Source organism: Rutilus rutilus (genome assembly GCF_951802725.1).
Source record: "Rutilus rutilus genome assembly, chromosome: 17".
In the NCBI taxonomy this organism is placed as follows: Eukaryota; Metazoa; Chordata; class Actinopteri; order Cypriniformes; family Leuciscidae; genus Rutilus; species Rutilus rutilus.
This window is the reverse complement of record NC_140230.1, coordinates 16204473-16230837: the sequence shown is the minus strand read 5'-3', so window position 1 is coordinate 16230837 and position 26365 is coordinate 16204473. Positions and strand designations below refer to the sequence as shown.

The following is a 26365-nucleotide window of genomic DNA, read 5'->3' as shown; positions in this document are numbered from 1 at the left end:
AACACAGCTTTGTCCATTACACCACATGGTGATTTACCTTCAGGACGATTCCATCCAAATGTAGAAAAGCAGCCAGCTACAGTATCAACTGAGCACTGAAAGAACTGAGCATTCACATTACTGTATGTGTAGCGTATGAAAGCTTACAATTGAAACTTAATGTCTGGAATTTTGTCTGGGACAATTGGTACTGTTTTTAGGATAGCCTATAGTTTAGGCGGTATATTAGAAAAAAATCTGAGACAGAACTTGTGAAGTTAACTTTGTAATTGGCTTGAACTTTAATGTCTCTTTTAAAAATGAAGAAAAATATAATAAAATGTTATGGCTTGAGAGTTAAGCAGGGGTTCGGTAGAAAATCATATTTAGTATCATAGTCTTACCTCACAGGGCAAACTGCAATGATGCATGACTTAATCATTTTTTTATTATTATCATCATTATTATATCATTTTTTCTTGTAGCTGTTATTTTCATTATAATTGTGAGATTTGAATTACATTAGTATGTTTTGGAGAAAGAGACGGCTATGTTGCATTATAAATATAGTGTACTGATTGTTTGTGGTTAATTATACCAATTTATCTGCTATTCATCTGTTTCTCTTGTCTATCTATCTCTCTTTCTATCACTTGTGTGTGTACTTTTGTGTGGTGATGAGTTGCGTAGCTCTGTGTGGTATTGCCCATCGCTGGTAGCACACTTAAAACATAATATGTTCTGTACCAACTCTTGAGTTCTGTAATTCCCTGTGAATCAGCTCTATGCATGTTGGTGTTTGTAAATATACCCAATAAAATATGAAAAGAAACAAAGAGTGTGTGGTGCTGAAGAGTATGAGTGCTGTGGCCACGAATGCACAGTGTTTGGTGTTGTTTAGACACGTCAGCTGCAATGCTACAGGGGGGGTATTCCAGAAAGCAGGTTATGTGACATACCCGGGTATGTTTAAGGGTAAGTAAACGGATAACCTCAACTTTCAGTTCCAAAAACGGAGGTAACTTTCAGGGTGTGTAAGTAGCCATAGCAAGCAAACCTACTCTCTGAACATGCTCAGGTGCAGGTTCTGTTCCAGGATTAGATTACGGTTACTAACTTTAACTTACTGTTCAGCGCATGCATGCCCTATTGATGAGGCTCTAGCGTGACAGATAGTCCACTGAAGGTGCGCTTGATAAAACCCAAGTGCAGTATTTATTAACACCCAACGTGAACAGATACAAAATAAAAAACTTGACACTCACTGACTGGTTAAAGGGACAAGACAAAAGACTGGAAACATGAGGTCAATGAATACACATACTAATGACTTGACAAGACAGGATTAAACAATGAACCAATGAGAACACATTAAACAAGGAAGCACATGACATGATCACAAGAAGACAAGGGAATCACATGACAAAGGGGAGGACAAGGCAGGATAACATAACTGATCAAAGATCACTTGTGATCACTTATCTCATATGTTATGATTGGTTGTTGCCATACATTTGACTTTCTTATTAGTTGTTTGTACATTTGAATTTTGTCTTTGTATTTAAATGAGTCTTTGTGCACCTTGCACATATTTTAGCCCTGATGAAGGCCTGTGCGCCAAAACCCGTTCATGAAATAAACAGTATTATTTTTAATTATCACCTTCACAAGTGTTGCTGGTATTGTTCAAAAAATGCTTTTGCTTTTTCTTTCCATGCAGAAGTTACACCAGTATAACCATACAACACTTCTAATATCAAACAAACCAAGTCCATAAACTATATATATACAGTATATGATGTATTTTCTATAATTATATACTCTATATTGTTATTACTGTAATTAACCATGTTGAAAGAATGAAAGTGACTCTATGGTAGCTGCATCTAAACTATTTCCTACAGAAGTCAATTTCTGCCACAAAAGACAAAAAAGTTACAAAAAAAAAGTCATAATTATGAGATAAAAAGTTGAAATTGACAAAAAGTTAAGATGATAAGATAACCAAAATTATGAAAAAGTTACAATTATGAGATAAAAGTTATAATTATTACATAAAAAGTCAAAATCATTGACTTTTTAATCTTATAATTGTCTTAGTACGTCATAATTTTGACTTTTCTCATAATTACTACAGTATCTGATCATTTTGACAATGGATGTCATAATTATTATTTACCAAAGCATGATGCAGCAGAAATGCCAGATAAGCTTATTTCCCTTGTTGTCTAAAATAAAGAACAAAATCTCCTGTGGTCTTTTTTTTTCTTCTTAATAAAGCGCCTAATTGTTTCCGGGACGGATCAGTTCCAGGACACTGTCAGAGGATCAGCATTCTTCCCTGCCAGATAAGCTCCAGGAGAGAGGCTGAGCGAGTAAGGGATGGAGGAAGGGTATGTGGAGGTGTGCAGTAGAGTCATGCCATCGGCATTATAGAAGCACACCTGACATCTGTCGCAGTCCAGGTACAGCCCTATCCTGTGTGGTTTCACTGTCAGATCTATCTCTGTCACTGTCTCGTACTCTTTGATGCAGTAGCCTTGGTCATGCTTAAGGTGAAGCCCAATGTCCTTGTTTAAGTTGCTTATACAGCCACCATCAAAGCCCACGCTCCAGTCTATCTTCGCTCCTACGTCCACCTCCCAGTAGTGCTGCCCTGACTGGAAGGTCTTGTGGGTCCTGGCCAGAGGCCTATAGTCTTTGTGTTGCAAAAAAATCCCCTTTTTGGATGTGCGGATGACGCTGCGCCCGTCGGAGGAGACCCTCAGGTATGGGTCATGACAGTCGTGTATGACATTACGATCAGGGACTAAGAAAGACGAACAAAAATTTGAAAGAAAAATGCAGCTTAGTTTACCGGTCAAAAACTACCGGTCAAATATTTTTGAAATAATTATGATTTCTTTTTTCTCCAAATGTTTTTGAAAGAAGTTTCTTATGTTCACCATTTAGTGTGCTAAAATACTTTTACATGTATTTGAATATAGTGTTGTCTACATATAGATAACTGATGTCCTCACCTGGTTTGATAGAGCCCAGCATCTCCTTCCACACAATAAACTGCAAATGAGTCTCATGAAGGCCGAGGAACAAAGAATTAGGTGTGAAATTTACGCTTTTCACTGTTGATTTGAACCTACAATGCAGGAGATGAATTGTGACTGATGGGATATATACATAATTGGTCATGTTTACCTCAATCATTACAGTGTATTGTCATACTTGGTTGTTTGAGAAGCACTGTCATTATTTTCACTGCAGCTTTCTTTCTCTTTCATCTCTTCAACAAATTCCAGCCCTTTCTCAGTCCACCACTACAGGAGAAGAACCAGACATAGCAAATTGTTATCATCATGAAAACTGCGGCTATGGATAACCCAGTGTTACGTTATGGATAATATATGCAATAATTTGTGCTTAGCTAGTCCTTTCTTACCTCCCAAAAATCACATCTGATTCTTCACTCTCAGAAAAATATGCAAAAAATACCTTTAGGGGTACAACAGTATTTCACTGGGCCATCTTTATACTTGATTCACACTTAAACGATTCATAGTAGTACCTTAAAGGTACATATATCTCTAAATCACTAATATCCACCTTTTAGGTGTACAAATGAAGGTAAAGTTGTCCTGTTAAAGGTACTGACCAAGAGACAAGCTGTTGTACCCCTGATGGTACAATTTTTGCACATTATTTCTGACAGTGTTGAGGTCATTGCATGCAACGAGAAAGATTAAATTATATATACTATTTTTCTAACTATTCCAAATGTTCTATGTAGGCTTTATTTTAAATGTGACATGAACAAACAGGTCTCATCGCATCCGCTTGTCAGAGAAAGTGTTAACAGCAGTATGAACTGACGGTGATATCAAAACAAACTAGTTATTTTATCTGCGTTTTATTTTATTTTATTTTAATTAAGATATCAAATTTTTTAGATATCAATCTTCATATGCGCTTGACATGAGTTATGGTGAGTTTCTTCTTCCTTGTTTCATATTCAAGTTTAGCCAAGTCATGTCAAGTCTTTGTATTTGTTTGTTTGGTTAAATTTGCCTCCCAGTGGATACGTTACAAAGATGTACCTACTATAGAATTATGGTATGAGTTTGTTTTAGGGTTTATTGCTTGTAATTTACTGTTATTACTATAGTACCGGTAACTACATAACAAGATGTGTAGCGGAAACTGTGTTACCTAATTTCTATATTATAATATTTCTATAATTTAGGATCATGTTTATGATTGTCAGTTTTGTTTATAGTGATTAAATCAGCAGATTATTATTAAGTGAAAGGATTGTATTCAGGTAAAAAAGTCTGATTAAAACTCATATTTGTATGATTTTTAATCAAAGCAAACTGTATAAAATCGAATTATTAATTTTTAGACTAATTATATTTCTTCATCAATATTGAATAACATTAAAAATAACAACATATTTTCCCCTTTTAATCCCTACTGCAAGTATGTTGGACATAGCTAACTGGACAAATTGTGCTGAATGCAAATGTTTGTTTGAACCTGCAGAAACCCGTCTGGCTGATCGGACTCAAAGACTGAGTGTAGAATCCCTTCCTTCTCTCTTCCATCGTTCAGCTTCTCTTCTATTTCTGCTCTATTTCTTTTCATCTTCTCAATCATTTCCTTCTCTTCTTTCACCAACATTTTCTTCACTTGCTCCTCCTTTTTCCTCAGGAACTGGTGCATCTCTTCAAACTGTGCAGAGATCTGAGAAGAGAGCTGCCGAGACCTTTCCTGAGAAAAAAAGAATCACGGATAGTAATGAACCCTGCTGTGATCCTTTATGGAGTCTTTAGAGGGATGTTGATCGATTGTTTCACTCTTTTGTGTAAAGTGTATTTTTCACCTCAGTTTTAGAGATCTCATTCGTCTGTTTCTTGATAAGAGTCTGCAGGTCTTCATTCTCCTTTGACAGGAAACTCAGAGGCTCTAACAATAAATTCTACAACACACAAGATATTTCATATTTCAGGCATTACCTTTAAACCGTTTCACTCAAAAAGATTTCCTTTAGCTAAAAACTGCAAAGCGTATACGTATGGAGAGAATACCGCAACAAAAAAATCTGTAAAACCTCAGTGTTTTTAGTCAACATTTCAAACTGGATGACAACAAACAAAGTGTATTAGGAACTGAAAATACAGTGTGTGCAGAATTATTAGGCACGTTGATTTTCTGATCATATTTTATTCCCAGGCACATTTTGCCAATTCCAAACCATATTAATCTTAATAACTACTATTCATTTTGTATTTAATCATTTATAAGTGATATATAATTGTTCATGAAGGCTGGAAATGAAAACGCCTTATATTCAGGTGTGCAGAATTATTAGGCAAGTTTTCTTTTACAGATAAAATAAGCCAAAAAAGAGATTTAACTAAGCCTGAAAAGTCAAAATGTATTAAATGCCCATGAGAAGGATACAATACTAATGCAATACTAGAGATTGCAGTTAAGCAGAGGTGTAAAAAGTACTCAAAAATGTTACTCAAGTGAAAGTACAAGTACTGAGGGAAAATTTTACTCAATTAAAAGTAAAAGTATCTGGCCAGAATCGTACTCGAGTAAAAGTAAAAAAGTACCACATTAAAATTGTACTTGAGTATTAAAGAAGTAAAAGTAACAGCAATAATGTAAACTAGAGATTCTTGTTTAAGCTTTTAATCTCTAAAATCATGAAGTGAATGAACCACATACAAGGTTTTATCCTGCTTTAGAACTGTTTGTATTTAATTGTATTTATTTATCAAACTATAAGACTACTATCTAATGCCAGTATGCAACATTTTTTAAACAATCCACTAAACATGCTTTTACCACTAAAAGAAAAGAATTCGCTAAGGTACGGCCACGGGTACTCTTGATCCTGTGGCTGATTTTGGACTGTGTTTGCAGCTGAATCACGTTCTTCCTCCATTTTCTTCCACTGATTGACCATAGACAGTATAAGAAATGGACACAGCGACCCCATAGATTTCAACAGAGAAAAGTGAAGCAAATTAGAAGCACTCACTTCCTGATGGCTGAGCGTACTGCGCAGACTCAAACTGAGCTTGATGGCGTAGATGTGACGTGAGCAACCTGTCTGACCGTTGTAAGTCTTCTAGTAGCTGTGCCAAGAGAAATCTAACTTGCAGAAAACAGAGAGTGTGAGTAGGAGCTGTCCATGAGCTAGGAGCAGGAGCAACTTTATGACTCTCTATGGGCTTCTCCCTTGACTTTATGCCTCCACGTCCCCCCAATTGACTGTGAGCTTCTCCTCCTGTCTATACGGTAATTTCCAGAGAGTCGCGTGGTTATGATGCAATTGTTAGCCTATTTTTACAAAAACTGCTTCTAAGGGGCCATAACATAAGATACAAGGTAATGGAGCCTTTTATACATTTTCGTGTTTCTTTAGAAATAAATAATGGACAAATGGAGTCTTTAAACGTCTCAGATGTAAAGTTATTCGCTGTCAGAGTGATGCCAAAATGAATGGGAGTCAATGGAATGCTAACAGCAGGTGATGGCTCGTTAGCCAATGGCGGCCCCCGGGGGTGGTACGCTTTTAGGCTGCTGGATTGACCCATAGACAGTATATAAACTGGACACAGCAACCCCATTGGATTCAACGGAGACAAGTAAAGTCAATTAGAAGCACTCACTTCCTGGGGGTCGAGCGTACTGCGCAGACTCAAACTGAGCTTGACGACGTAGATGTGACGTGAGCAACCCGTCTGTCTTCTAGTAGCTGTGCCGAGAGAAATCTGAATCACTCCCTTCCGAAACTCGCAGAGACGGAGAGTGTGAGTAGGAGCTGTCCATGAGCTAGGAGCAGGAGAAACTTTTGCTAAGTATTCTGATTAATTATTTTGTCATTTTGCCTCCACGTCCCCCCGATTGCCCGTGAGCTTCTCCTCCTGTCCATACGGTAATCTCTCTACTGTGCGACAGAGAGTCGCGTGGTTATGACGCAATCGTTAGCCTATTTTTACAAAAACTGCTTCTACGGGGCCATAACATAAGATACAAGGTAATGGAGCCTTTTATACATTTTCTTGTTTCTTTAGAAATAAATAGTGGACAAATGGAGTCTTTAAACGCCTCAGATGTAAAGTTATTCGCTGTCAAAGTGACGCCAAAATGAATGGGAGTCAATGGGATGCTAACAGCAGGTGATGGTCCGCTAATCAATGGTGGCGTCCGGGGAGGCTTCAATAAAATATGAAACAGTGCCCCCCTGGATTGACCCCCTGTGATTGACTGTTATAATTTCTCTCATTTCCAGGTCAAGGTGCTGTGCGTTGTGGTAATAGATGCGACATGATGTCACTTCCAAATGACCAATGAACATGTCTGACCAATTTGGTGAAATGTGAAACCGAATCTCATTGGCAGAATAAATGACATTTAAATTAAACAGCATCAGCACAATTCAATTGGTTTGGTAATAGCAAGGGAAAATAAAATGAAGTGATCTCCAAAAAATAAGTACTTTTTGACTATAAATAGAATTGTAAGGAGTAAAAAGTACTTTTTTTTCTTAAAAAATGTAATTAAGTAAAAGTAAAAGTACTGATTTTTAATTGTACTCAAGTAAAGTAAAAATCCCCAAAAATAATACTTAAGTACAGTAATCAAGTAAAATTACTCAAGTATTTTACACCTCTGCAGTTAAGGCATGACCATTGGACAGTGAAATGCTCATTGGGTCAGCAGGGTCAGACAAAAACAGGTGGAGAAGAAAAGACACATGTTAACTGCAAAAGAATTAAGAATTAAGGTGAAGAATTAAGTGTGAAACCACCAGGAACCCTTTATTCTCCAGCGCCACCATTTTCCAGAACTGCAACCTACCTGGAGTCTCCAGAAGAGCAAGGTGTCAGGGTCTCAGAGACTTAGGTTAGGCAAAAAATCCTAAAAAATGACCCCCACTTAATAAGAATCACAATCTGAAGTGTTGTGAAATACATGAAGACTGATTTTTACAGGCTTTAGGGGTAAGACAGAGAATTGGGATTCAGCCGTCTTAGTCTTGTGACTTTTTAGTCACATTTTAGTCACGTTTTAGTCACTTATAAACTTCATAGTTTTAGTCAAGTTTTAGTCGACGAAAACACAAAAAGGTTTTAGTCAAGTTTTAGTCAATTTTAGTAAAAAAAAAGAAAGAAAAAAAGTAGTCTTTAACAAATTCATTTAGGTTAAAAAGTATTGGAAATGGGCTTAGGTTTGACAGATTGTAGCAAGTGTTGCAATTCATAATTTATTTCTTGAAAAATAACCTCTGAAATGATGACTTCTGGTGAATATTGTGGAAACTAATTGATACATTTAGATAAATATATTTCATACCTTATAGCATATTATAATACAACTTATTAGGCCTATATATTTATAGAATAGCAAAGTAGGCCTATCAATATACAAGACTGAACCACATGAAATATAAAGGCTATCATGATCATTTTGCCAACAATGAACCATGGATTTGTTTAGTTTATAATACGTTTTATTTTTAACTTAAACAAATACAACATATAACATTCAAAACTCACCGGCTTAGACTGCATTTGAAGAAAAATAAACACAACAGTTTTCTGTAACTTAGCCTTATGTGCGAACTTATTCAATAGAATTATTAGATTATCTCCTGATGCGTGCTGCTTAATATCACACACTCCGCCGTGACAAACAGAAAAAACGCGACGGCATATGGTACAATTGGCCTTGTATTCATTGTCCCTCACGCATTCCAGCCACGGGTAGTCATTTTCCCATTCAATTTGACATTTCTGTGCTCTTTTCTTTTTCGCCGGCTGCTCGGAGGTAGTCATTTTTACATTTCCCGCTGTTGTCACTTGTCGTCATCGTTGCTACGATACGTGACTCACCAATGACTGAAACGACCAATAGGGGTTATGCGGAACGCCCAACGTTCGAACCGGAAAACAGGTATAAACATTTCCGGTTTGCATTAACGTACGCATCTGCAGCGGTAGATGATCTCTGAGGTAACTTATTTTGCGCTTTTTTTAGAATACAATTCTTATTTCGGTTTTAATTCAAATGTCACGAATGCTTAAGTATCAGAAAAAAAAATTTTATAAAAAAAAAAAAATGCAGTCTTCATTTGATTGTTTTAATCGTCTGCAAGCAAATATAAAAGGTTAAACTACTATGATAGCATACAAGTCTAAACTAACTTACTGATAGTTAGCTAACTCTACATCGGATGCCATTAGCAAAAGCTACATATACTAACTTACCTTCATAATCATGAATAAACGAGCAGGCGTAAAAACTTAAATCCTTTATCTAACGGAGTACTCGGGGCTGTACTCTGGAAGTCCGTTTGGCAATACGATGTACATCTGAAATGGATAGAATGGGTAGCTCCTGTAAACACCGGCTATAAAAGGTCGCCATTCCTACGCTGTGTTTACCTCAGTAGCTGACGACCGGAAGTAGTTATATCTGTTTTGTAGAACCCGGAAGTATGTTGCGCATAACCCCTATTAAAAGGGCATTCTCTGATGATGTTCCAAGATGTTAAAAACGCTACGCTGATCATAGACAAGCAGGGGGAGAAATTAGTATCTACCGCACCGTCTGGGTTTTTTTTTCTCATAGCCTACAAATGTCTTCGTTCATAGTCTGACATATTAGAAGCTATGTGTCTGTCATGGATTTGCACTGAATTGATTTTCAAAAATACGGAACAAAGTGCGTTCTGTATCAGTTCAATACGGAACAAGACTTTATTGTGTTGTGTCAAATACGGGACGATTCTGTATTATACGGAACGGTTGGCAACCCTAATTGAACATCAGACTTATAATAATTTTCGTTCCCTCTCGTCTCGTCAACGAAAACTCGAAAACGTCTCGTCATGTTTTAGTCACCTTAGAGCCATTTTTAGCTAGTCATCGTCGCGTTATCGTCATAAAAAAAGGTGCGTCAACGAAATCATTTCGTTATCGTCATCGTTGACGAAAACAACACTGCACAAAAGCTCGTGGAATGGAGCAATTCCCACTTTGCAAGTATGTCTTATTATTTAGATGTGTTTTCTATTAACAGTTCTAATTAAAAGTTTTAATTTGTTGCTATGTAAACAAAGGGCAAAGCTGTTTTTTGTTCACTTTTGTAAGCTCTCGCTTTTGTAAGCCTCACCGCCTCTTATGAAAATGAATCATGGTTTTGTGATCGAAAATTATCATGATTAAATGGTATATATCTGAAATGAATAAAAAAATGACATAAAAAACATACCACTCTGAAACCTCATTGGTTCTCTCACAAGCGAACATGCTTGAGCTTCCATTTATCATAACTGATGTGTGAAACGATGAATGTTAATATGTGACTAAAAGCTTAAATTACATCTGTTCATTATATAAAGCGATCGTGTCTCTTCAGAAAATTTGGACTAATCCGCTCAATTCATATGGATTATTTTACGATCTCTTTATTAACTTTTTGAAGTGTCAAAGTGGTAGTTTCTTAGCTGTCAAAAAGCTCTCAGATTTCATCAAAAAGATCTTAATTTGTGTTCCGAAGATGAACGAAAGTCTCACAGGTTTGGTTTGTGAACTATCCCTTTAAGATTGTGAAAAGTCATGAAGAACCAACTTCATACTTCAATCAAGTAGCCTATTTTATTATATTGAGAAACAGTAAATGATTCCTAGGGTCTCCGAGACCCAGAACAAACTTGCTGCAATAACTGCCCTACATAACTATTTTTCAGTTTATAAGACAAATGTACAGCAACTTATTAGATGATCACATCTCTTCAGTTAGTCTTCAATGTGGGATTAGATGCAAAATATAACCAAAAAACTTCAGATTTCTGACCTGGATATGACCTGCAATTTAAGTAGCATCAAACACAAACTTAATGAACGTAATATCTACAGTTTATGACTTTTCAGTCCTAACTCACTGACCTTCCTGGGCTCCGCTGCCTCCTCCACGGGTTTGAACTTGTGGCCCTGGTGTTTCTCACCGTCCCTACAGATCAGACACACCAGTTTCTGGTCCGTCTCACAGAACAGCCTGAGTCTCTCCTGATGATCTGAACACACCAGCTTCTCCGGTTCTTCAAACACTCTCACTGCAGTCCCACCGTCTGCTCCCGAAGCGGCTCCGTCCCTGAGCGCCTGTTGCTCGCTCAAGTGCTCCCTCACGGCATTCACCATATTCCGCAGGACGCGGTTGGACCGGAGGTCCCACATAGTATAGGGTCGCCTGCATTCCGGACACAGTCTCAAGCGGCTGCTTTGGGAATGATTGCTGATACACTGTCGGCAGAACGTGTGGTCGCACAGCAGGCTCACGGGATCCGTGAAGTCCCCCAAACACACGGAGCACTGGATCTGCTTCGACAGCCGAGAGTCCATTACAACTACTTGTTTGAAATGCGTTGGCTGACAAGACCCTGCTTGTGTCCCCTAAATGTCCCAAACACTCGCTGGCACAGGGGGTTTAGATGTGAGGTGTTGTCCCAACAGCTGCAGAGACAAATGACAACACACATGTCCACCAGGGCAGGAGTGTTTGGGAGCTCTTCCTCTGCCCATACTTGACTTGTCCTAGTGTTCTAAATAAAGGGAGCCATATTCGACTCCCCGCACAGATGAACTTCCCCCAATAAATCGTGTCACCTCAAACACATTTAAATTACAGTCTGACTGATTCATATCAAGAGAAGCCTACTTGTTCGTTTAGGACAAAACAAATGGTTAGCTCATATTACCAAAGTCAGATTTGACCTTCCCTCTCATATTGAGGGACACAACAGGTGGTTGGATGATCACATGTGCAGATAATACAAGCAGGGACAACCATACTGTTGCCATCTCTATAATTAGAGTCTTAGCTACTATAATAATCAACAGAGTAAACTGTAGGCTGTATTATTTTTTCATTTGCTGATATGAGTCTCATAGCATTTATATTCTTGTAAATTAACTAAGCTATGGCCAACATTTTGAGGTCAGCAAGTCTCTTCTGCTCACCAAGGCTGCATTTATTTGATACAGTAAAACAGCAATATTATGAACTATTATAAAACTATGTAAACTAAATGTTTTCTATTTGTTTTAATGTAATTTATTCTGTGATGGCAGAGCTGAATTTTCAGCATCATAATTCTTGTCATAGTCACATGATCAATCAGAAATCATTCTAATATGCTGATTTGCTGCTCAAGAAACATTATTTTTAGCAATGCTGAAAACAGTGTTTAATATTTTTGTGGAAACCATGACATATTTTTTTCAGGATTCTTTGATGGATAGAAAGTTCAAAAGAACAGCATTTATTTGAAATAGTAATCTTTTTGTAATATTATAAATGTCTTTACTGTCCCTAAATGTAAAATGTGTCATTTAATATGAAGCTTAGAATAAATATCAAACAAACAAACAAACAAATAAATAAATAAATATCAGAATCAAAGTCAGAGTTTATAAATTATCCAGGGCTAAGGCCAATTATACAAATAAATTAAATAATAATAATAATAATAATAAAAAAACAGTAAAATATAATGAACAGAAATTGTATTATGATAAGATATATTGTGCTATGCGCATTACTGTTCCTGGTCCAGGTCCAAGTTTCTATACTTCGCTTGACCACCAACAAATTGATCTCAACCCTAACAGCTGGTAGTCCAGGCGCTTACATCAGCTAAAGACCATGAAAGAATGAGCAGTTGTAAAAACAGCTGCCATCAGATATCTGTAGTGGATAATGTGGGTTTTGTTTGGTTTTTGTTTTGCTTCACTCCTTGTTATTTCAACCAACGGTGACAGTGTCAAAAATGATTGACATGATGCGTGCTTTAGCAGAGGTTCAGTTATGCACAGCACAGGTCTTTCACTGCTGCATCACATGGTTAGCTCATAATGATATGCAGTATGGAAATGGCCGAGATTCACTGGTATTCCTATAGGTTTTAATATAAGGCTTATTAGCCTATAGTAATACAGCTGATACAATGATGAATATGTATTGATTACAATTGGAATTCATTTATATTTAAATGCTTAAGTCTGAGCTACAACATGTATCTTACTGTCACAGCTGTTTTCTCGTACCCCCACCAAGGTGAATACTGAATACTGTTGGGTGTAATTATTTACTAAGTAATTCATTGCTGTAGCCTAATTGGTAACACTTTATTTTGATGGTTCCTTTTGACAATCTGTTGACTATAAGTAATTTTGCAACTAGAGTATTAGTAGACTGTCTGCTTAGTATCTGCTAACTCTTTATTGTGATGGTCCCCCAGCAGACATTCTACTGATTATAAGTAACTTTGCAAGTACGTGTCAACTTATTCTAACCCTAACCCTACCAGTCTACTAATACCAACACTCTAATAAGAGTAAGTAGACAAGGCTATAGGGTAGAGTGGGGGGAAATACCCAGGGTAAAACACTACTATTTCCCCCAAAATAACCACCATGGAGCTAAAATATGTTTTTGTTGTTGCTATAGACTACATTGACAAGAGTGAAATTTTTTTTTTTTGGTGAATAATTGACAAGAGTGGTGCAGGTATGACGTCACTTTGTAGGCCAATCGGCAGTTAGTATCACGCTGGTTACCTCGACAAAAACCCAATGGGATTTTTCCATTGGCTTTTGGATTGTTTTCACAGATGAATGCAAATTTTATGAATTTTGAAGCCGAAAAACAATAGGCAGAAGTAAAAAGCTAAAGGTAGGCTAAAAACTAACTAAACCACGGTTGCATGACTTCAACATCACCATCATAAGATTCCAAAACTCTTTCAGTTTTTATCTAGGCCTAAACAACATTTTCCCAGAAAGTTTAAGTTAGAATAGTTAATAAGAGCACAATTATGAGCATAAGGAGGCTGTAAAAGCAGACTGGGTTTACCTGTTATGCATGATGGCGTTTAATGTCCCAGACAGCCTCTGTAGCCCCATTGTTTTTCAGCAGCTCTGGTCCCATTTAGCAACTGGTTAGCAACCGCCTTTTTCAAGACACATAACAGCTTAAAAATTCACGAGGGGAGTAAAACTGCTGTAATTTATGTTGTAGAATAAAATGTGAAAGTATCTTGAGCTTGTGTTCACCAAAGACATTATTTCAGCCATTTAACCAAAAACCCCATAAAAAAAAAAACTAAAAAAGCACTTAGGGACTATGAAGTGCTAAAACGCTAACTCGTTTCCGCGATTTGGCCCACAAATTTACGTCATACCTGCTGCTCTACACCTCTTTTCGCTAGCCAGTTAGCAGCTAACAGTATTTTTCAAATAGGCTGGTTTTCAGCATGGTTCATTAATAAATATTCATATTTTAGGCGTTTTTGATTTTTATTTTAAGCTAAAGCTGCTTGTACTCTGATTTTGCTGTAAATGTATAAAGCAAATTGCTTTATCAGAGTGGGGGCATTTTACCCCACCTGTGGTGGAGTCAAATTTTTGTCAAAAATCTAATAACAATTAAAATTTTGGACATTTTTCATATTTGGTTTATAATTTATGCCATTGTCACTGAAAACTAGTATAACTATTCTAGACACATTTAACTTTCGTTTCACAGAAAAAAATTACGTGATTTAATTTTTTTAAATTAAAATTAGGCGCTTCCCCCCACTCTATCAATAAAGGCAATAGAACAATTCTATATAAAACAATAGTGGATTTAACATTTAAAAAAGAATTAACATGTAATGTTACAATTTATGTTTTTAATGTAACCTCCAGCCTTTAAATACTTTGGTCAATTTAATATAATTTATGCAATTTTATTTTACTTATTTGAAAGAATTAAAAGAGCAGTTTCATGTCTATCCTTGTGTTGTTCAACCAGTCGAGGTTGATGGGATTATACAAAGATACCCTGCACTGATCTACTTAATCCACTAGATGGCGATATTATGCAAGTGTAATTCACCTCCACTCCTATGGAAAATGTAAACTTCCTTAAAGCACACTTTTCACTTTCTCACTAGTTAAATTTGTCAACGAACGAAGTCCAAACTCGAACATGTCTGTGAGTGTGTATATACACGTAGATTTATTCATAGACATATATATAGGCTAATTAATACGAAATGATTTTATATGTGATGTTTATTTATTATTTATTCGATATTTAATCTCAAGTATGCTCTCCAGTGACCCTGCTGGCTCCTTTGTAGACAAGTTCAAGCTATTTTTTGCATGTAGACCTTTAGGAAAACAAGGAATTTTTGATACGAGTCTCTTTATCAAAATGCCATTGGACTATTCTTTTCATTCAATAAGGTTATTTTAACATTTGATTAGTTGCAGTTTCAAATCTGCATATTATATCAGTATCTCAGTGTTAATATTATTACCACGAGAGAGTGCCATTTCCCTTCTAAACCACAATGCAGACACCTCTATCAAATGAAATAACAGCTAATACAGCTAGCAGGTACACAATCTATACATTTAATAATTCCAGCACTTCAGACACAATTAGTCATAATATTCCGCTTCTTCTCTTTCAATCTCGTTTGTGAATACACTTTGCACATTCCACTGTAGAAATGAATGTATGTGAAAATCAGTCACACCAGAATCTATTCTTATCCCGTTATATAACTAGAGGGATGAAATCAAGTCCACTATGTAAAAAGAGACCTGGAAAGAAACTTTATCTACAATTTTCCATCTACTCAGGAGTTCAGTTAAACACTTTTACATTGTGACCTGCTTTTGCCTTGAAAACAAATTTGATAATAATGTGTTAATACCATAAAGAGATGATATTTAATGAATAATATGACACAATTAGATAATGTAGGTCCACTGACACATTTAATTGTACAAACAAAGCTAAAGGGCTAAAATTAAATTTGGGTTATGAAGCACTAATACGTTTATGGACCAATCAAAAGATAAAAATAGATCTGCAGCTCTGGCTATGGGTTTATTAGTCTCTGTAGAGTAATTGGTTACAACTTTCTTCAAGCACTATTATCTATAAACAATAAAACCTATTAAATCTGAAAGCACAACGGTTCAAATATTGACTCACTTTAATTAGTTAACTAATGTAGCTGGTTTAATTCATTTGTTCTGCTTTAAGCTGCTTAATGAGCTTCTAACAACTAATTTCTTAGTTCAGCATAACCATGTACTTTGTTGCATACACAGCGATTATACATTAAGCAATATAAAGTATGTCATGCATAAAGAAGACTATGAAAATCTGATATTTTACAGGCATTGAATGTCCTGTTCCAAATTACACATGCATCGAGACACCATCGAAAAAACTATCTATAAAAATATTATTAAAGATAGAGATTATTTACCCACAACAATTTAAGACTGTTAATAGAGTTTCTTGAACCATACTAAAACATAATTTTGCTAAATATACATTATTTACAATATACAACGATATAAAACGTCTCAAAGCTATAAAGATTACTGCCTCAAATCAATATATTACAAAACATCACTAGCACAAGACAGCTCTGCACAAAGTGGTAAATTCCCTTTAAAATACATTTTTTTTTTCTAAAATTTGCTTACATTAAGGCTGTGTTATTAAACCTTTCATGCATTATTGCTTACTTTATAGTTATAACTCCAACATGAAACTGTAGGCTGTAGACCACAATTCTGCTCACATCCTTCAAAACTGTTCAGTCAGCTGTAGGCAAGTAGTCAGCATCTTGTAGGTATGCTGATGTAGTGTGTTGAATGATTTAAAACAGTCTGTGTGTGTTCATTCCTTCGACCCAAACTGCACCACGTCTCGTTGTTTGCATGGTTTCCTGCATCCCGCTCAACATGTTTATGTTCAGTATGCTGTAATATCTCAAAATAAAAGAATTGCATGTTGTTCGGGTATATGAAAGGAGCTGGGGTCTCAGATGTTGATTTGTTTGATCAAGTCTCCTGTTTCTTCGCTTGACTTTCTTTGCCCTGAGAGAAAGAAAGGCTGAGGGGCTTTCAACTAATCATGTTGTCAAGCATCAGCCGTGTCCATGCTCACAAATGGCATTTCCAGGAGTGCTGTCTTAACCTGCAGAGGACAAAGAATGAGAGAAATAGTAAGAGCGAGAGCACCTTACAAGCGAATATGAATCAAGTGAAATGGGAATTATTAAAGGACCCTTGAAGTGCGGGGAAATAAAAGGTTTTGATCCATGCGGTGGCCTTATAGCTGTTATAGTTAGTGCTTCGCCTCTAGAGCCCGACTGTCCACAAAAACACATGGAAAATATTAGCTTGTGTTACTGTACATTTCCAATAGCAAATGGTTTGGTTAGCCTTGAATCATTGAGGGAAAGAAACAAAAAATTGTCATTAGGGGAAGTAAAAGAAACCTTCTACGTAAACAAGCCTTCATTTCTTTTATCAGTCTTGTTTTAACTGCTCTGTTATAATATTTGGATATTTTTACTGAAATATAAGAAGAAAATAATTTATTGCAGTAATGGGATGTGCTGACATTAAATTCTGGTTGATTTGATAAGCCAATAAATATTTTCATATTCTGGGCGATAACTGAAAAAGCATATTTTATATAATATTTAAATCAAAATAAATAAAAAATAATGTTTTATTTTTTATAATTATAATGTAATTAAAAATAAAATATTAAGAACTAATAAATGGATAATGATTATTAATTGATAAATAGCTAACATAAAATTCTAGATTACTTAAATCAAATACATTAAAATGTTTTATTTTTATAATTATTACTTAAAACTAGTAAATGGCTAATAACTAATAACTTTCTAACATTACAATTGTATACTATTTAAAGCTAAATATTATTTTATTACTATAAATTAATTAAAAAACTAAAATATTGAAAACTAATAAATGGCTATTAACTTACAAACACTATAATATTTAAATCTGAAATAAAAAAATTAATCAGTTGTTCTAAACTGTATTAAAAGCAACAGGTGAATTCACAGCATTATAATATTCAGTATGAAAATTAATATTCATTTGAAGATTTACTCAAAATTACATTTAATAGTGTTACTAAATTATAAGTGTTTTTAAAGATTAAATTGAATTGGCTGATAAATGACAACAAAGGTGATCTAAATGCAAAAATATGAGATATGAGCATGCACAATTAAATATTGTCCAATATACTGTACATCTAACTTTTACTGTTAACTTAAAAATCCCTCTAATATCGGATGATTACCAATATGGTACCAATATATTGTGCATCTCCATTAGTGATGTTTATAACTGATGTGATTTCTCTAAATGAATTCATTTCTTTCATAGCACAGTTGTGTGAATTGGGACTTGTGTGGACGTTAGTACAGTATGTGTGTGTTTGTGTATAAATGGCAAACCTTTTACCTGTACAGTGCATCTGTGAGTGCAATATACAGCAGGTCTTTGGTATCGGAGAGCATTATCTGCCTTCTGGAAGGCCCATCATGCCTCTGGGTTTGGTCACAGCAACGCCCTGATAGAGGCTTGCTGATGTGTTTTTTGTCACTCACAGGAAACTGCCGGTCTGAGTTAACGCCTCCCGATGAGCACTATGGTACACTTCCCTCAGCTGCCTCACGTTACGACCCACCGAGGACTCGCAACCGTAGTATTTCTGAAAGGATTCAAAATATAATGAGAGGATGAGATATTAACAGTGCATCTCTGAACATTATGCTGAGGCAGATTTTAGGCTTGGCTCCAATCTGCAGATATCAGGCTTCAATCAGCATGTCCTTGCCAAACCAGTGAGGCATAAGACACTGAAGCTCAGGATGCTCCAGAGCGACTGTCACTGCAGTAAATGAATGGTGCTGTTCTATGGTAACATTGCAAGGAAAATACTCAGGATCTATTCTATTCGGAATTTTGTTTGATGGTCAGTATGAGGTACGACCTAGGCAGACCCATGACAGGTGCAGAACAACATCAAACAGTGTGAGTCCATCAATACTGTGTGAAACTGACCTCAGCGCAGTGGAACACCTTCAGCATGTCTGAATGAAAGGTGTCCAGACTCTCATAGTGGCCTGAGAGGAGCTGCCTTTGCAACATACTAAGATCAACAGGAGCCGAGCCTGATCTGGAAGAGAAAACACACAAATTAAATAAAATTTTCCCCAACAAATATAAAAAACCCATGAAATCAAAATGGGAGGTTTGTGATTTTAGTCCTTGTCTGGTCGCTTTGAGGCCATCTATATTGTAGTGTACTGACTGAAATGTTGTACTCTATGTTGTACTATACAAATTGTTGTCTGATAAAATGTTCTGTAGAGTGAGTACATCCCCTACCGCCACATTATACATGCTCTACCATTCAAAAGTTTGGAGTCTGTAAGATTTTTGAAAGAAAGTCTTTCATGCAGCAAGCATTGTTCAAAAGTGACACTTAAGACATTTACAATGTTACAACATATTTATATTTCAAATAAATGCCTATCCATCAAAGAATCTTGAAAAAAATGCATAATGGTTTACACCAAAATATTTAGCAGCACAACTGAATGTAGATAAGAATAAGAATAAATGTTTCTTGAGCACCAAATCAGCATTTTAGAATGATTTCTTCAGGAAAAAGCTCATTTTAAATTGTTATAATGTCACAATATTAGGGTTTTTACTGTATTTTTAATCAAATAAATGTAGACTTGGTGATCGTAAGACTTTCGTACCGACCCCAAACTTTTGCGCAGTAGTGTACCATGTACAGTCTCCGACTAGCAATAGCAAGGAGCAAATCAAAGTTCATTGCTGTGTGTTTGGTTGCACCAACTAATAAATGACTGAATTTTCAGTTTTGGTTGAAGAATTATTTTAAGCATGAGCTGCCCTCAGCCATTTGTATACTGTCTGCCAAGGCAACACTTTACGTGTCATGTCCACACCCCCCATGGAAGAGAGGGGTGGGGTGAGCAGTTGCTCATTATCATTTAAAGAGACATGCACCGAAACAGGTTGCTGTGAACAGAGCTGTTTTTGAGGAGGTAAAAAGGGTGTTGTTTTACACAACCATTGAGGAATTTTAACCAAAGTGTGTTACAAACTTTGCATGAAGACCCTAAAGAATCATAGCAACTTGTGGAAAATGGGCATCCGATGACCCCTTTAATAACTATCATCACCACGCCACCGCTTTAAGAGCATTCTGTAATCTACTGTAGCTGTCAGTGGAAAGAGGATTCAACTCCCAGATTCCCTGATTCTCTAATCATCTGGAGACTGTGAAGAGAACAGCAGAGAGTCGCTGAGCAAACAACACTTGCGAGTGGAAAAGCACACACACACAAACCTCTTTCTGGAGCACAGGTTGAGCAGAGGAGCGGCGAGGGACTGTCCAGATGACCCTAAAAAACACAAATGACAGAAAGAGTGATCAGCTGTGCTGGTCTTCACACTGAGCCTCTGTCTCAGGCTTTTGCGACACGTCTCTATAAATAAAATCAGCAGACGTACCCTTGTGACTGACAATGACGTCATAGATCCCCTGGAGTGTTTGCGTGAGGTTTCTCCTCCGTACACTTCTCCCCTCCTCATCTCCCTCGCCGCCGAGTCTGTTTTCAGTTGTGCTCGAGTGAGTCAGGTGCTGGTCTGTAATGTGCAGAACACACATCCTCTTACACATACAGAATATAGTCTTATTATTACACATACATGATACACAGCACACTTGAAAAACGTGCACAGACTATTCAATGCACATTCAGTAACGGACTGCAATCTGAAGACTCTCACAGTTTGTCATCTTTATTTTAAGTGCAATAATCGGAATGCACTTAAATACACTTTTTCCATGAACTCAACGGGACAGGGTAGCCTGTACGTGCCAGTTGCGCAAGCCATTAACCACATGTCCTCTTCTGCCCTTTTGACTAATGCGGAGTGGAAATAGGATTGAGGTGGTTTTGGGAGCTGGTCCAGAGCTACGGCCCACAGAGCATGAAGGAGGAGGAGGAATAGCTGATGCCATGTTCTTCATCAAGAAACTGCCTCCGGTCAAAAAAAGCGCTAGAAACGGAGCGTCCCACTTAATTTAAGTGTCTTTTGTAGCACCAGTACATACGCTAGCCTTAGGTCAAGGTGAGGTTTGCTGGCAAACCAATTCACTTCAGCTGCACACTTAGAATGTATAATATTAGAGTCATATCATGAGGGATCAATTTCATACTACACTCAAAACTTAAAAAAGGAACAGTTGTTGAAATTACACTGAAATGGCTTTCATACTTCCACAACTCAAATACATTCGAACACAAACCAAATACATTTGAAAACTCCCATCCAGTGGTAAAAAACCCTGTACGAATGGACATGACTCCAAGTTTGATCTAATTGGTATTCAGAAACTTGGCCCATATTAAGGAAAAATCTGAATAGATACTTTTTTCTTAGAGATACTTTTTTAAAGAAAGTCTCTGATACCTGATAATAGTTTGAGTAAAATTTCAGTTTAGTGATGCTGACACTTTTTATTTATTTGCCTTTTATTTCTTTGATATTATATTATCTGCAAATACAGTTTTTTGAACATAGACTTTTAAGGTACAAAATACACTACAAGTGCACATTCAATACAAATAAGCACACTTCTTTTTCACAAGAGGGAACTATGTTGGACTTGACAGCAAACCTGCGGCTTGTGAGTAAAAGCACATCAACACACTGTGTCATTTCTCATGCGAAGATGACAGTCTAAAAGGCAAAACAGCCTGCATAATTAAGATAAGAGTCAAAGTGTATGGAAAATTGTCATAAAATGTAAATAAATGATGACAGAATATTTTTTTAGGCAATATACCCCTTTAACAGCTGAGAATAATTTGACAACACGCGCACACACACACACACACACACACACACACACACACACACACACACACACACACACACACACACACACACACACACACACACACTTTACAGCTATACACACACTGCTGGACCTGACTTAGTGCTGGAGTCTTCCAGATCCCCTTTCTGACTTTGGCTGCTCCCTCCATCTTCTTTGTTTTCATTCTCTCGCTTTGTCACGTCCTCCCTCAGGAGCAATGCCTGTCTGTCTCTCATTTTTTCATAGTTTCTCACCAGAAAAATGCCATGTTCCAAGACGAAACTCCTATCAGGGGAATAAGAGCAATCACAGATGTATGAACAAACGTAAGAAGTACAAGACAGTGAGAAATGTGAGTCTGCAAGTAAGAGAAGAGCATAAAACGATCCATAAAACAAAAAAGGAATGTGAGGAAAGGGTAGAAATCGTGTTATTTGTTATCACTGTGTGTTCTTGCCTCTCCTCATAAGACAAGGGCATCATCAGGAGAGGGGAGGGGACATTTTCAGCATCATTGCCTTTCTCCTGCAAATAAAGTCATTCGCAATGTGACCCAACTGACCATGCACTTTAAACTAATTCACAATGATGAAGACACATTCAGGCATGACGTAATGGAACAGGAGTAATGGAGGAGTGAAGCTTTATCTGAATATACCTGCTGTTCGAATGGGTCAGATTGATTGGGAAGCTTATTATCCGTGTCTGTTTCACTGATTTCTTCTCCAACGTCTTCTGTAGTTGGTCTACAGCTGACATTTCTATGATTAAGAAAAAAGGTTCAGACAAACAAATTGAAACCAAGTGTAAAAGACAGCCTAAAAGAAATTCACACTTTAAATTCAACAATAGATGTTTTGCCTGCGAATGTGCTTGCGTATGTGTGTGTTTATTTACCTATTAAGGCTGTCAGAAACGCAGTCACGAGTCACACTGTGCTTATGAGGTTTACAGAAACTGTCTTCGGTCTGAGTGTGAGATTTTACATCAAAAGACCCATCTCAAAAAGACAAAGAAGAAAATGTTTACACAATATTCACTGATTTTAAAGACTTAATTCAGAGAACAAAGCCATTTTAAAGGGGTGGTTGATTATGATTTCACTTTTCTAACTTTAGTTAGTGTGTAATGTTTCTGTTTGAGCATAAACAACATCTGCAAAGTTACGACGCTTACAGTTCAAAGCAAAGGGAGATATTTTCTTTTAAAGAAATAGCTTTTTAGGGACTACACAAAACGGCTGGTAGGGACTACACAAGCTTCCTCCCAGGTTAGTGACATCACAAACCCTAAAATTTACATGAACCCCGTCCCCGGGAACGCGATTTATAGATTATCATGACAGAATGTGCTAATCAATGACTAGAAGATAACTACACATAAGCTACATAAATTCATCAACTAACCATTCAGAAATGTCCTGTTGCATTCTACATGTTGTCACTTCTTCTTGAGTCTCTCCATCTTTCTCTGACTCCGGTTTGAACATAAAAGGCTAAAGATCTGTGAAAGTTTCAGTGCATGTCTGTGTGAGGTAATCGAAGCTGCTAAGAACGAGCTCTTGAAGCTCCGCCCTCTGTGCCGGTAGCAGCAGCTCATTTGCATTTAAAGGGACAGACACAAAAACAGTGCGTTTCTGCTCACCCTCAAAAAGTGACAATTTTATCATGCTATATAAAAATATCTGTGGGGCATTTTGAGCTAAAACTTCACATACACACTCTGGGGATATCAAATACTTAGTTTACATCTTGTGAAAAGGGGCATTATACCACCCCTTTAAATATAATATTACACAGTAGTCAGTGACAGTCTTCAAATTTGATTGGCCAAGTGGCGGTTGTTTGTTGATTGGTTGTTTGTGTTTGCAGTGTTACAGAACTATGGAAGCCCATTTCCATCACATAAGAAAAAACAACCCATACTTCTGTAAATCATAATCATGACATAAAAAGTACAAATTATGAGATACTAAGTCATAATTATGAAATAAAAGTCAAAATGAGATAAAGTCAAAATTGACAAACATTTTTTTTTGTCATAATTTGACAAAAGTTGATATTATGACATGAAAAATATATTGAAATCACATAAAATATTTTGAATACTGAGAAGTGAAAATTCTGAGATATATGTTAAAATTATGACCAAAGGTAAAAGATTATGAGATAAAAAGTCATAATAATGGGATAAAAACTTTCTCATAATTTTGACTTTTGATTTTGAGTTTCTTTTTGAGTCATTACGATGACTGTCAGAATATTTTCTTTTTATACCATAACAATCTTTATGCCATAAATGTTAATTGTTTTGTAATCATTTTGACTTGTCATAATGACTTCTTATCTACTAATTTCAAATTTTGATGTCATTATTTTCTTTTTATCTCGTATTAATGACTTGATATGTCATAAATTTGACTTTTTACTTTGTATATCATAATTTCGACTTAAGTCATAATAATGAAATTCATCTCATAATTATGATTTACCACTGCATGATATTTTTTTTCTTATGTGGTACAAATGGGCTTCCATACAGATCACAGTATGTGAGCGGAAAACTGAAAATGTTTAGTTATTTAGGTAAATTTAGGCCTCCTTACACCTACATACACAAACAACGACACATACAAATTAGCAGGTAAGCCTACTCACTGGATGGGGCTGTCTTCCGTGGGGTCTTCGACTTTTTAGGACGCTGTATTGGAACAGATTGCGTCACAATTATAGTATGACAGTGATAAAAAAAACTATATTTAAAAGGACAGTTGACCCAAAAATTACAATTTTCATCATTTACTCATCCTAATGTCATTCGAAACCCTTAAGAACCAATGATCCATGGCATCATTGGTTCTCATGTGTCTTGTTACCAATTGTGAGGCACCATTTTTTGATGTGCAGATGTGTGAATAAGATTTGAGACCTACAGTCAAGGATTTTCAGCAAATAATGACTTAAAGTTCCTCAAACAAAACTATTGAATGGCTTGGAATGTAGAGCACAAGTCATATGGGGCTTTTGTCGATTTAGTCTAATTAAGAGAAAGAAGTTCGACAAAATTCCCTCCTTTTCTGTTCCAGAATAAAGACATACGGGTTTGCAATGACATAGGGGCTAACAAAGGATGACAGACCATTCATGTTTTATGTTTTTCAAACTAATAAAAAAAATACCTTTTTGTGTGCACAGAGTTGATATATGTCATGGGGCAACTGAAAGTCAATCCGTTTCAACCTCAGATACTTTCCTGTTACACACACACAAAAAAAACACACACACACACACACACACACACACACACACACACACACACACACACACACACACACACACACACAAACACACAGGGGTTATGAATGTATCATTGAGATTAAGTCACCACGGTAATGTCTTTGTCTTTATCGCTCTCTCTCGCACAGGTGTAAGAATGAAGTTTACAATAACGTATGACATATATTTTGAATATGAATATAGAATGGTTGAAAATTACTGAGGAGATTGTTCAAAAGTTTGGGGTTGGTAAAATTTTTTTAAGTTTTGAAAGAAGTCTCTTAAGTTCACCAAGGCTGCATTTATTTGATCAAAAATACAGTAAAAATAGTAATATTGTGAAATATTATTACAACTTAAAATAAGTGTTTTCTATTTTAATATATTTAAAAATGTAATTTATTCTGTGATGGCTAAAATGAATTTTCAGCATCATTACTCCAGTCTTCAGTGTCACATGATCCTTCAGAAATTATAAAAAAAAAATGCTGATTTGGTGCTCAAGAAACATTTCTTATTATTATCAAGGTTGAAAAAAAGTTGTGATGCATAATTATTTTGTGAAAACAATGATCTTTTCTTTAGGAATCTTTGATGACAATAATGTGCATTTTAATATTTTGAAAAATATATTTGTAATTTTAATAATAATTTGTTTTAATGGTTTACATTACACAAAAAACTTTCAACTCAAGAGTACATGCATGGGCCCTTAATTTATGAATTGTATTATGACAATGGCTTGGCCCATTAATAATAATTAGGTTAAGTCAAACATTGTACAGAAAAGTCAATAATTGTACAGTCAAACCCAAAATTAATCAGACATAGACTAGTTGTTACAATGAACGAGAAAGACTGACGTCTCTAACCTCTGGGGAATCGCCCATTTTACTTTTGTTTTTTTAACCGCCAGAGGGCCAAAAGTTACATAGTGTACCTTTAATTATTATTCATTCAACCAGCCTGCCAGTGGCATTTCATAACTTGTGTGCCTGAACCAAGAGCTCTTGATTATTTCATTCAATTCAAATTAAGTTTGGATTTAATACAAGCTCATTATAGACTAACAGAAATCATTTCTAACTTTCAGTTCAACTTTCATAGTGACCTCCAAATGACCCCATTAAACTCACACACATACACAAACTTACCTACGTGTATAGGTGCAGGAAGCAGGCCGTGCTCATGTTCTTCGGGGTCATACTCAAGGCAGTCTGTGTGAACTGAAGAGGACAGACTCATGGGGCTATGAAGAATAAACA

The 26365-nt window shown here is 36.2% G+C and overlaps 2 protein-coding genes across 8 annotated transcripts in view; both read right to left on the bottom strand.

The window, feature by feature from the left end:
• Positions 1–1182: 1182 nt before the first annotated feature.
• Positions 1183–14262, bottom strand: trim109 (tripartite motif containing 109). The gene is made up of 7 exons (XM_084386116.1): positions 13909–14262; positions 10944–11507; positions 4856–4951; positions 4510–4743; positions 3202–3293; positions 3000–3115; positions 1183–2788 (listed from the first exon to the last, which is right to left on the bottom strand). Exons 2-7 carry the CDS (start codon positions 11394–11396, stop codon positions 2283–2285), a joined length of 1497 nt encoding a protein of 498 aa, XP_084242242.1. The 5' UTR covers positions 11397–11507; positions 13909–14262; the 3' UTR covers positions 1183–2282.
• A 1665-nt stretch (positions 14263–15927) lies between these two features.
• LOC311276357 (histone-lysine N-methyltransferase ASH1L-like) overlaps positions 15928–26365 on the bottom strand; it is a 28643-nt gene continuing 18205 nt past the window's right edge. For 2 of the 7 annotated variants that reach the window (XM_084385977.1, XM_084385978.1), the window contains exons 5-16: positions 26255–26349; positions 25004–25077; positions 24483–24525; positions 22723–22825; positions 22484–22586; positions 22283–22350; positions 21938–22110; positions 20451–20585; positions 20287–20341; positions 18963–19077; positions 18360–18609; positions 15928–17046 (exon numbers count right to left, since the gene is read on the bottom strand). In XM_084385977.1, coding sequence (XP_084242103.1) covers positions 18502–18609; positions 18963–19077; positions 20287–20341; positions 20451–20585; positions 21938–22110; positions 22283–22350; positions 22484–22586; positions 22723–22825; positions 24483–24525; positions 25004–25077; positions 26255–26349 — 1072 coding nt within the window. In that variant the 3' untranslated portion in view covers positions 15928–17046; positions 18360–18501. Of the gene's footprint in view, positions 17047–18359; positions 18610–18962; positions 19078–20286; positions 20342–20450; positions 20586–21937; positions 22111–22165; positions 22351–22483; positions 22587–22722; positions 22826–23231; positions 23329–24482; positions 24526–25003; positions 25078–26254; positions 26350–26365 lie in introns of those variants that run through there. The other 5 variants (XM_084385979.1, XM_084385983.1, XM_084385980.1 and 2 more) reach the window with 5 other exon arrangements.

Bases quoted from the DNA above. Each gene is read 5' to 3' on its own strand.
- trim109 (XM_084386116.1), bottom strand. From the start codon at position 11,396: ATGGACTCTCGGCTGTCGAAGCAGATCCAGTGCTCCGTGTGTTTGGGG. The intron at 4,744-4,855 runs GTGAAAAATACA...TTTTTTTCTCAG, and splicing joins ATGAGATCTCTAAAACTGAG to GAAAGGTCTCGGCAGCTCTC. The intron at 2,789-2,999 runs GTGAGGACATCA...CGTCTTTCTTAG, and splicing joins GCTGGGCTCTATCAAACCAG to TCCCTGATCGTAATGTCATA.